Below are 11,740 nucleotides of genomic sequence, written 5' to 3'. Positions count from 1 at the left end.
TATCTTTGGTACGCTATAGATTTAATACCCTTGTAGATATTTCCCCTTTGCAGATATGCGGGAACAATAAAGCCCGTATATGATAATTTTGATTAATATATTTACAGAATATGTTCCTATGGCAGCTATAGGATATAGTTGTCCGACCAGGCCGGTTCCAACATATGTAATGCCTGCATCAGAAAGACGGCTTGATATGCCTATCCCAGAAGTGTCTTTTAATAACTAACAGTATTGAAATTAATGATATTATTAGTTATTCATCTAAGGCTTTCATACTTATTAAAACATCTAGTACCGATAGTAATGTTAGATTTGACGCACTTTTAATAATTTTATTCATTTAATTAGATTTATAATATTTGATATCATATTGTATCAGAATTAGTGAATATGATATCAAGGAGCCGAACATTGCTATCACATTACGACGATCCATATTATATAAGCCCATCACAGATAGTTTCAGAGGATTGCGTATTAGCTGCATTTGAAAGCTCTCGAACTGAAAGCAGTTAGACTTGGGTTAGTTGTTGGGTTACATAATAGAATGTCACTCACTGCAATTACGAGGCGCTCATCGAGGCCATGCGCAAATGTTGGATATTGCGCAACAAGCTCCACCGTTTCAGCATGCTTGTCCTTTACATAGCTTGTAATAGAGTGGGTGATGTAGGAGTCGGCGATGTAGCTGATGACGCCGCACAGGACCAACAAATTGTACCAGCTAGACCAGTTGATGTTCAATATGCCGTATTTAAAAGCAGAGAAGGTGTAGTAAACACCCGAAATCATGGTTACGGTAAATATTATGCACATGCAAAGTGTCTGCAATCCAAAGATTTTCGTCATGCGCTCGATGAGGCTCTGCAGCTGAGACTGAAATCTGGCCAGACTGTTCAAGCGAGTGGCCAGTGCAAAGCTTTTGACCTGGCTGAACATTCGGGAATGGTCCAACTCCAGCAAGTGTGTTTCAGCCACAATCGAGCGCAGATCCTGATTGATGAGAAGGTAGTGTCCGTGTACATTTAGCAAAGCAAAGTAAAATTGGGCTAGAATAAAATTAAGCAATCCTATCAGCACGTAAAGTGGGAATACGCTCAAAGCCATTATGGGCGTGAGTTTATCGTGCAGTCCATATAATCCCAATGCCATGTGAATGCCCTCCGTGAGCGTGCCGCTGATGACCTTGGAGATGACGCCATTTCGCGTCAAACGCATCACCTGCGGTTGCTTTACGGTCAAACGATAATGGCTGCATAGCAAATCCACGATACGCTGGCGCTGCCACCAGCGGCTCAATATAGTCACAAACACACAGCTGATGCGCATGCACATCATCACAAGGAACACGTATTCATGAAGGCGGTTCGCGTTGACCAAGAGCACCTTCCAAATCTGACTGTTAATCAGCAGCGGCACCATGCCAAAGATCAACGTATTAGCTATCGCAGCATAGATCGTCGCCTTTCTGCTTATCCACGCTTTACCCGTCTCCATGTCGATCTCAAAGTTGATGACTCCAATGAAGCGTCCATATAAGTAGTTCAAGCGGATCAGAAACTTGGCTGGGTCAAACATACCGAACGACTGAATTGCTCTTCACTTGTGCAACCTTTCAACTGCCAATGGAAAAGCGTGTGGTCCGATGAGATTAATGGATAATGCGATGGGTTCTAATGAGCTGATTGCAAATGGTGTACGTTAGGTAGGATAACGTTCCTTCAGGTGACGTAGGTGCATTAAGCAATAGCTTTTCCTGGTAATTTCATAATAATTAATTATATGTAATTAATAAATGTACTGTAATCGAAAGTACTTCCGAAGTAGAGTTGAACGAATTTCATTTTCTGTTTGGAATTTAGAGAGCATATGAGGTATACCACGAGTATACTGCGTACAGCGCGAATAATATATTATATATATATACATTTTATTTATTATCAAACATTTAAGAACTTGAGAAATGCAATAACGATCAAAGAGCATATCTGTTAATGGCATTAATGATAATTGGATTAGTTTCCATTAATTTGGAAGAACCAGCTTAGCTGAGTAATCTTGGCTTGTAAATACATTGAGAATAGATAGGATAGTTTAAGGTTGGCTTATATATTTATTAATCAGTATATTTTTCTATTAGACTTGTATATTGTTCGTTTTGCAGTTGTGCGCTTGCTGCTTAGATTTCCTCTCCATTGTTGTTCTCTTCCGATATTGATAAGGATTCTTATTATATCCATTCTGTGAATGAGCATGGAACGAGGTTGCCAGATGCTTACACATATAACTTTTTTTTTTTCTTAAAAATTCTTTTAGTATTTTCTGATATCTGTTACTGTAGTCTAGAAACTTTTATTAGCGTGAGGATAGTAACAATAGCTTTGGTTTAAGGTTTAGTTTAGATATTTACAGTATACCGCCAAGACTTACAATTATATCTTCTCGTATACCAGAACAAGCCTATCCCGTTTTCGATATCTCAGCCCATGTGCATAGTATTTGGAGACTTGTTTTTAGTTATGCTTTTCTCAAAAACTAACTGAGCTTACTTACTGAGCGAATTTTAAAATTTTCACTTTTGGCTAGCTCATTCCAATTGCCACCACAAAAAAAATAGACTACGGCTAGAGGGTACAATATTCATGTTCTTATGATGTCATGTAGATCTTGATGGATACACCAATGCTTTTCAGGAATACATTTTCAATAGTATGTGTTTTTGTTGTTAGAGGGAAGCTAGACTATTTGTAAAGGTGTCTTGGCGCGAGGTTCAGGGTATCTCTCTGTCGACCACTTTCGACTAAAGCACTCTGACTTATTTTTTTTATTTGATGTTTCGGTTTGGTGTTTTACGGTCGAGCTCTTTTAATGTGTGCACTCTTGGTCATACTAATTCCATTCAACTGACAACCAATATGTTATCATGGCAAAGAAACCCCATTTGATATATCAGTTTTTGGCATAATGCAAACATAAGCCAATTAGTGAACAAATCGCATATGTTTTGCCGATGACGAGGCGTTGTGGGCAGTGCTTTATTCGTTTATCGCGCCAAATGCAATCCAGGCAGCTTTTTGTTTTTAGGGCTCTCGATTTGCATTTAAGTGGATCGAACCGGCAAAAACACATTCGAGCTGGCCAAACAAAAGGCATTCAATTAAAATTTGCGCTGTTTTCTGCCCATGGTGAAACATTTAATACAATTTACGCAATTAATTTCGGTGCAGAATGCAAACAGCAGCAAATCATTGAGAGGCGAACGCAAAATGCCGATATTTTAAAATGTTTGTTCAAAATGCGCAAAAATGCTGACTTACACAATAAAAGTGAGAGAGGGAAAGCAATCGATTTATATGCAATATTTTATAGTGTATACGCAATTTAAGTGCAACAAAAATGCAATATTAATGACCGATATAAATGCCCAGACCTATGAACGCACTCGACTATCTGAAACTGCCAGCTCTGTCAGCCGTCAGTGCAAATATTTTGTGTAAAAACAATTTGCGCAAATTGCAAAACCGAATATGGGACAAAAACACAAAACCAATTTGTCGTATTGTTTGTCAATGGCCATAGAACTCCAAATGGTTGCTGAGCCCTGCCAATGAATGATGTTGAGCCATTCATCTTGCTCAATGGATCGCTGCTGTGTATTTGGGTCAACGCAAATAATAAAAACGAAAAAATAAAAAAAATGCAGAAAATTTATGACATTTTTGAAGGTGCTCTCCATGCAATAAAAAGCTGAAGAAGCTAACTAAATTGTGTCCACAATTTAATACCATTTCAGAATGAACAGTATCGATACTAATCATAAGACAAGTGCTTCATAAAACAAGTCAACTTTCGAAGCTAAATGCCATTGCTGACAAGCTTGTGCTGCCTCGTTAGGATAGTAGCTTCTTATTCTAATTTTTATCAAGATCGTTTCTTAGGGAGCTATATGATGATATAATAGTCCGATAAATTAGAGTTTTAAATAGTCATAGCAGTAGGCCAAGTCTCACATTACCTTTTTTCAGACTAAGGGTCTAGTATTCATATGAAATACTAGCAAAGATGCTGATATGGCTAAGTCGACTGAACAAGAATATTTCCTCTATATACCCACTGTAGCTCTGGTTGTGTTGATACACCCCTTTTTCTGCGATGGCTATCTTTATAGAGCGCTAACAGCCTGTTGCTAGCTTACCTTGAAAGAGTCGTTGATGTTGGCTGGAACCTCCGGCGGGCACGGCAACAAGCCATCAATCAATCGATGGCCAGTCAAGTGTATAAATTTGTAGAAGATGCTTTAATTAAACCAAGCAAAGCCAATGCCGCATTATGCATTGCGGTTTGCGAATAAATCTTTTCGCGGCTCGACACGAGACGCATTCAAAATGCTAAATTAGTAAAATGTCACTTTCGCTTTTAAGTTGTTGCAAGTCGAAGGCGCGAGAATTTCTGCAGGGCAGGGAATTTTGTTGTTGTCGGTTGTGATCAAAGCGAAGCGCCGACAGAGGCGGCAACCACATAAATTATCGCTGGCTAAGCAGCCACAGACAGGAGCCGGGGAAAAGTGGAGCTGCCTGTTGCGAAATGTTGCACATGTGGCAAGCAAAGCATTGACATACTTCAAAGTGTTTGCTGACTGCATTGTTGTAGAGCCAAAGGCAAAGGGGGGGAAAGTCTGCAGCAGATACCCTTGAACAAGTGAAGTGTCTGCTATTTAATTTTGGTTTTTATTCAGGTCTCCGATATGGCATGTTATAAATATTTGCAACGCATTGACAAAGTTGAAATGTATCCGCAACTGCAACTGCAACTGCCACTGCAACTGAATCTGTATCTGCAACTGTGTTTAGTTGGCCAGAGGCGCCAGTGCGCATAAAATTAAATTCCTTATCGCCGGCGCCCTGCAAAACGTTTTCTCTCACTTTTTGCATCTTTTTAGCTGCTGCTGTCTGGCAATTTGCTTTTTGCGACAAAGCCAACAACAACAACTGTTGCACGATGTGGATGCTGACCAGCCCCAACTGTGGCACACTGGAGCTTAAACGGACGCCGCATGGGTTTAAGTTTTAAAATTGAATTTTTTATGCTTTGCCGAGAATTTAATTTAAATTTTCACTGTAATAGGGATGCGAATAGTTACTAGCTGTTTAGAGAGAATCGTCATATTACTTACAAATTGTTCAGAATGAGAAAAATTGAGCTATATTAGCGTCGGGCTGGGTTCTACTGTACTGGTTGAGACCTCTACAGACAATTTACTGATGTTCCTGCCTAAGTTCACGTTAGTTACAAATAAATTTAATTTATTAATTACACAATAATTTTTTTAAATAAGGATTAGGGGCCAAATTAGAATTGGCAACAAGCTCATCAGCTTGTTGGCAGTTTGTAAGGAAAACTCTGTTCGACTATTTTCAGCTGTTATTATTCTGTGAGCAGAGTATAGTTTAGTTTGTCGCACCTAATTGCAATGTTGTCATTGTATATACCATGTTCTCTGTTGAAATTTGCAGGTAATTTGGCAGGTAAGAATTAACTTTTGTTTGTGCAAATGTTTTCACAGACAGAAAAAGACATCTTCGAGTGTAGCTATACAATAGGCGTTGGCTTACCCCGTCATCTCTTAAGTAATGTTTGTTTTCACACTGTTTTTTGAACAGAGAGAAACAAATTTTGGTTTGGATACCTTCTTTGGACAATAAACACAAATGTCTGCGGAAACTCCACAAAGATGTGAAGAAAAATTTACGAATTATCATATTAAATATTTAGCAGCTAAATCCATAGAGTAACTCTAAATTGGATGTTTAATGATTACCTAAATAGAGCTCGAGAAAACAAAATAAAGGGAGATATGTTAAAAAGGCTGAAATATAGTCATACGTTTTTTGTTTTTCTTAGTCAGTCCAATTAACTATTAGACAGCAGACAACTGTTAGAATTGCGACTATCACCTTTTATTTTGACTTCAATACGTTTAGATAAACCAGTTCATATGTTAGTTTATACATACATTTGTAATCACAGGTTTAAGCGCTTTGCTGCAGTCACATATCCCCGTAGTGCGACCACAAGCCAATGCCAAATTTATTTACATTCAATTAATTAACTGCATATAATAAATACGCATACAAATATCAAACTTAAGCCAAGTTCACATTCGAATCCGCATCCGTTGGCGTTTGTCCAAAATACCAGAGTATTTGCAGTTTATCCCAGCGGCGATCTGCAGTGCCAGTGGCCGCGTGGAGATTTAAACGATAAACGACCGGACCAAACTACCAATTGGAGCAGCGAATCCATATAGAGAATCATTCGCGCACTTGGCACACATTCTCAAACTGTTTGTGGCCACTTGGCAGATATTTCTGCCAATTGTATCGATAAATGTTGCAGCTGGCCCCTGCGGTCCTAAACTCTCTCCATGCTCTTCTGCATTGGCCGGGCTAATAAAACGTTTGCATGCATAAATCTCGAACTGTTTATTGGGCGAAACGAAATGTTGTTGCATGTAAATATGTATATCTGGTACTTGCAGCTGAATTGTTTCCTATTGAATTGTGTGCTAATGTTTGGCAATTGTCTTGTGCTGAGAGGAAATCCCAAGGAATTAGTCAAGTGAATCGATGATAAATGACAGAGATTTCTCTATAATATAAATGTCACACTTTATATTTTAGAACTCAGATGTTTTTAGATGAATTTGCATGTAAGTTGTTATTACAGCTATAGCATTACATACAATTGGACATTCAAAGTAAAATCAAACAATATAATGAAAATGTATTTAAAGTAAAGTAAGTTCAGTTCTTAATTTGGGTAGTTTTAAAATGTAGATGATGAGTTTATATTTTAGGGAAATGTTAGGTATAGCATGTTGAGGAAATAAATGTAATCATTAAATTAATTTTTTATATATACTTATATGTTAGTCGTAGAATGATATTCATATGTAAATATTAAATTAACAAATCCAGCCAACTCCAGTTCGAAACTCCGAATACTATTACTATTAATTATTTACTATGAATCGAATCAGTTACAAGCCGAAAACGGAAACGAAAACAAGCCATTAATTAAAAAATCTTTTTTGAGGGAGTCCGGCTCCAAATCATGTGAAACTTTGGCCTCAATAATTGCATTTATCAAACCATATTTGGTAGATTACAATTCTGGGTAGAGTTTAAAATTTAGGGAGTATATTTTAAATGTAAAAATGCACGGATTACAACATAACATTGTTGTAAGGAAGCGAAATTATAAATTAAAATATATTCACTTTACAAAGTATGTGCACAAATCACACCAACGGCAAACTGATACAATCCTAAATTTAGGTGACTCTCAAAAAAACGTGACAAAGCAAAAAGTTATAGATATTAAATAGATAATAACCTACTAATTAGTAGATTTTTTTCTGCTTATAGTAGTTTCATATAATCCTATAGTAAATCAATCAAAGAGTCAGCTAACTTAATTTTTTTTTACAGATTTTTTAAGTGGCTTTTAAGAAAGAAAAAAAAATGCGAAACTTTGAGATAATAATTACAAGCAAACCGCGCGAAATAGGGAAAAATCATTCAGCGGGAGGCGGCAGCATATCAAAAACTTTTGCGTAAAACCCATTTAAACTTTTCAACAACTCATGCCGAGCATTGCATGGATGCAGTGCAGCAGCAGCAGCAGCAGCAGCAGCCGAGGAGCATCAACAGCAGCTGGCAAAGGCAAAAGCAATCTGTGCCCGACAACCAAACGTTTATTAAAATGGCAAAGACGACCCCCAAATGGATGGGAGTAGCTCTCGTTGAGCAGGCGACATGATGTACATGACGATGACGTTGGACGTTGGCCAGTTGAGTGACCAGCCGACGTAAGGCGAAACTTTTCCACGACACACTTGATGCTTGATTAAAGCTTCGAAATGTCTTCCTCTTGGCAGCTACCCACTTGAGTGGATGTTTCTCTATGTTAAGCAAAACGAAGAAAGAAAAAACGGTGGTCTGCCTGGCATTCGCCTGCGTCTCCATTTAAATGTTCATTTGTTATGCTGTCGTCGGCCAAGAAGAAGATGATGATCAGCTGCAACTGCTTCTGCAACGCGGGCTTTTGTGGCGCAACTTTGTCCATGTTATGTTGTCTATGTGGCTGCCGACTGCCACTGCCACTGGCAGTGGCACTGGCACTGGCAAGCAGCCAACAAGTGTCTTCAGACACTTCCAATCTGCAGCGGCCTGAGGCGCCTCTGGCGTTGTCTTTAAGTGTGAGCGGCCAACAAGCCGCTGGGGCAGTCCAAGTGGCTGCCGGTTCTGCGCATGCAAATTACTTTGGCCACAATGTTTTGATTTTATTCGCATTTGATTATTTTTGCAATTTCATCGCATCGCCAGGCGTTCTACTTAAACATTTCTTACGACCGGCCTGAAGTATCGGCCGGCAGTCTTCCAAGCAGCTATGCGTGGGATTAGGCCTAGAAGTCGTCGTTGCGTGGGCTTTCGAGTAGTCCAAGTCGAGTGCGTGACATGTGTTCGAAAGTGTACCAGACATACGGAGCTACAACTTTTTCTGCTCAGTGGCAATTTAAATAATTTGAAGCAAATTGTGTCGGACATTTTGGACGACAAAAGTGTGCCAGACGTGTTCTATGGATATAAAATTCATGTTAAAAGTCAAAATACTTTAAAAAGCTACGAAATTTCTCTATTTAATTTTTCTCTCACGCGACCAATTCAATTTCAACTAGCTCAACTTATCTTCTTTAGACTCAACTGTCAACTGAATCTCTGACATTAATAAAGGCCAGCAACAACCTACATTTAAGCTACCTATCTGCCTTTCCAGGCCATGAACATCCGCCCAATTAATCCAATGCGTAGCGACAACTTAGGAAAGGCAGAAAATGGAGAAGATATGTAGACAATCTGCGTTTTGTAATTTTCCGCGCGAATTCCTGCGGAGGAGCTCTTCATATGGTAGGCTGGCAGGCAGTTGGGCACCTAGTTGCAAGTTGCCAGTTGCGAGCTGCAAGCTGCCAGTTTCCCAGCGAGGCGAACGCATGATCAAATGTCACAATCAATTTCAATTTGGCGCTCGAATTGAGCTTCGTTAGCGGCAGCTGGCAAAGAAAACGAGCTACCTGCCAGGTTGATTCGCTGCCTGCACCGGTTGCTCTCCTGTTGATGCCAAGCGAATCCAAAGCCAAAAGCCAATGCCAAAGCCGAAGCGAACTTGGTTGCCACTTTTTCTAATCAACCGAAACCTGCGCGAGAAGCGCCTGTAATTTAACTAATTTGTATCTGTGTGTGCCTTTAAGTGAGTGTGCATTTGCGTAAGTGTGTGAGTGTGTGTGTGTGTGTGTGTGTGTGTGTGTGTTTGTGCACATGCCTATTAACTTGCTGCAATTGCTGCACAATGCAACTGGCTCCTGTCGGCCTTACTGTCAACTCAGTGGCCTAACCAAACAGAAATTTAATATTATTGAAAGCTTTTTAGCATCAGATAAGGCTGCGGGAGTTTAGAGTAGGGGTGCGCCATTACAATATTAAACAGCTGTTTGTATTAAAACAAAAACTAAAAGTTAAAATTTTTCCATATTGCGTATAGATTATAATTAAAAACGAACATTTTTTTCTTATAAATTAATGTATTGACTAGGTCATTTTACTTTGCGTTTGCAGGTTAAATTTGTATTCAATCGAAGCGTCTTAGTTCTAAATACCTTTAAATATATTAGATAAACTATCTAACAGAAAACAATATAAATAAAAACTAAAAAAAAATTGTTTGCTTATTTTGCTCTGTTATTAATCAATATCATATTTTCATGTCGTTAAATTCTATCTTTTGTTGGTTTGCTTGCAAACTTTAGGAAGTGTATCAATGATTCGTTTCCCTTTCATTGTAGTTCCTAGAAGTTCGCGTTTGCTGCGAGAAAATGCTAATATCGATAGTGGAATAGTTATGAGAGCGCGCTGTCTTCTGCCACGCCTTTTAGGGCGCACAATCAAATGTCAATTATGCAGATTTTATGCAGGCTAGCATTGAAAATGCTGAAAACTTTTTGCCAGCACTTTTGCTTTTTGTCCGGGCACTGTTCTATAGAGTCTTTTGTTTGTTGTTTACCAACGTCTAGACTTTTATTGTGACTTGGCGTGGGCTTCCTTAACGCATTGTTTGGGATCTGGTTCAGAAAGCAGTTGATAAAAGTGGTAAACTGGTTTTTGGCAAATGGTTTGTTGAAACTGTTTCGAATATCGGTAGGGTACAGCACAATGCTACAAGTTTATAATTCTAAATGCTTTTTGTGCAAAGTTTTTTTTGTGTACATTCACAGACTTTTCGGTTTAGAATATGAAGTGAGATGTTGGAAAAGTTTTAAATGATTTGCGTGAAATGAAGATTCAAAATTGAATGAGCTTTTGTGAACATCAAAATAATTTCAAAATAAGAGCTTCGAATATTTTGATGAAGATATGGATGTGAAGGTCTGAACATTGTGTTTACCTACACTAACAAATAAACATTCCAAAATATACTGTTATTTTCCTCATTATTATTTTAGTTTACCAAAAAATTCTTTTGCATTTTTAGATACGTTTTTAGAATTTAAGCGTTAAATTCAAAGATTTTTAAAATTTAAGAAAATTTTGACCTCTGGCTAAATATTTGAATTATGAATTTGGACAGCAGCCCTTTACTTAGAGATATATTAACGTGTTAAACTTATTTTACAATCTATAAATTTAGTTAGATCTACAACTTTTAAAAAACTTACTTGAGTCGTATTAGTCCAAAGTTAATTTCGTTCATAGACGGATGCTTTTTCTGTTTGCATCCCAAAGCTCTTATGTGAATAAGAAAAGAACGTATCTATTAATATAAATTAGAATATTTTCTCCTTGTAAACGATGTAAGTTTACGTCAAAAAAATTGAGTTTTCAAGCCGAGCAATCGAATTCAAGCAATTTAATTCAATCCAAATTTGTCAAACCCAGAAAATGGCAGCTGCCAATCAAAGGGATCTGTTTGTGAAACCTGACTTTATGAAACTGACATTTATAATCATTTTAAGCAGTTCTTCAGCCTTGACTGTACTTCTTGTTTACTTAACATTACCCCAGCGCTTCAGGCAAACCATTTTAAATGAGGCACCTGTGTCGAAACTACCTACTTACTACTTACTCGCATCCAGTGAGTTATTACGCAAGAAAACCACTTCCAAGAACTATGCAAATAACTTGAGGGTTACCTTCTGCCTGAGACGACAAGCGATGCCTTCGCATTTATCTGGCTGGCTTAGCAGGCGGCTCCGGCTAAGAAATCCCCACATGAATAATTACAGCGCAGCCAGTTCATTTAATTTCGCTTTCTGTCTAAGGGAATCCTCGCGCGAAACCCTTTTGGGGTGTGCGAGCGGCACATGAATGAAAATATTTAATGAAGAAATTTATAACAAACTTTCACAAATGGAGGCGGCAGCAGCAGCAGCAGCATCAGCAGCAAAAGTAGCAGCAGACTGTGTGCGCATTTTAAAAATTATGAACATTAAATGCAAATTAAGCTAATCAATTAAGCCGTAACGAAATGTGCCTGAACATTCACAGCGTCTGCGAGTAGGCAATTCCAGAGTTCAAAGTACCCGGGCACATTTCTGGGCCATTTGACGTCGCGCAATTAGCCAAGAAATGAGTGGCTGAAAGTCGATAGTCAACGCCGTCGCCAATCTCCGGAGCTGCCTCCC

General features: G+C 38.4%; 1 protein-coding gene and 1 long non-coding RNA gene across 2 annotated transcripts; both read right to left on the bottom strand.

Annotated features, from left to right (window-relative positions):
* Nucleotides 1-343: 343 nt before the first annotated feature.
* On the bottom strand, nucleotides 344-10,833 carry LOC135437848 (putative gustatory receptor 59d). Its single transcript, XM_064695924.1, has 3 exons — nucleotides 10,775-10,833; nucleotides 562-1,622; nucleotides 344-505 (listed from the first exon to the last, which is right to left on the bottom strand). Exons 2-3 carry the CDS (start codon nucleotides 1,579-1,581, stop codon nucleotides 344-346), a joined length of 1,182 nt encoding a protein of 393 aa, XP_064551994.1. The 5' UTR covers nucleotides 1,582-1,622; nucleotides 10,775-10,833.
* LOC135437932 (uncharacterized) lies at nucleotides 4,800-5,612 on the bottom strand. The gene is made up of 3 exons (XR_010437776.1): nucleotides 5,493-5,612; nucleotides 5,177-5,432; nucleotides 4,800-5,118 (listed from the first exon to the last, which is right to left on the bottom strand). It is a non-coding gene; the product is annotated as an uncharacterized LOC135437932 (long non-coding RNA).
* Nucleotides 10,834-11,740: the final 907 nt, after the last annotated feature.

The sequence above is a fragment of the Drosophila montana genome, unplaced genomic scaffold (assembly GCF_035044405.1).
Source record: "Drosophila montana isolate Dmon_TW-CO22-7 unplaced genomic scaffold, ASM3504440v1 contig_3833_1, whole genome shotgun sequence".
Taxonomy (NCBI): domain Eukaryota; kingdom Metazoa; phylum Arthropoda; class Insecta; order Diptera; family Drosophilidae; genus Drosophila; species Drosophila montana.
This window is presented reverse-complemented; position numbering and strand designations above follow the sequence as displayed.

Excerpts from the sequence above, each read along its gene's own strand:
- LOC135437848 (XM_064695924.1), bottom strand. The coding sequence starts at position 1,581 with ATGTTTGACCCAGCCAAGTTTCTGATCCGCTTGAACTACTTATATGGA. Across the intron at positions 506-561 it reads ATGAGCGCCTCGTAATTGCA|TTCGAGAGCTTTCAAATGCA; the intron begins GTGAGTGACATT and ends AACTGCTTTCAG.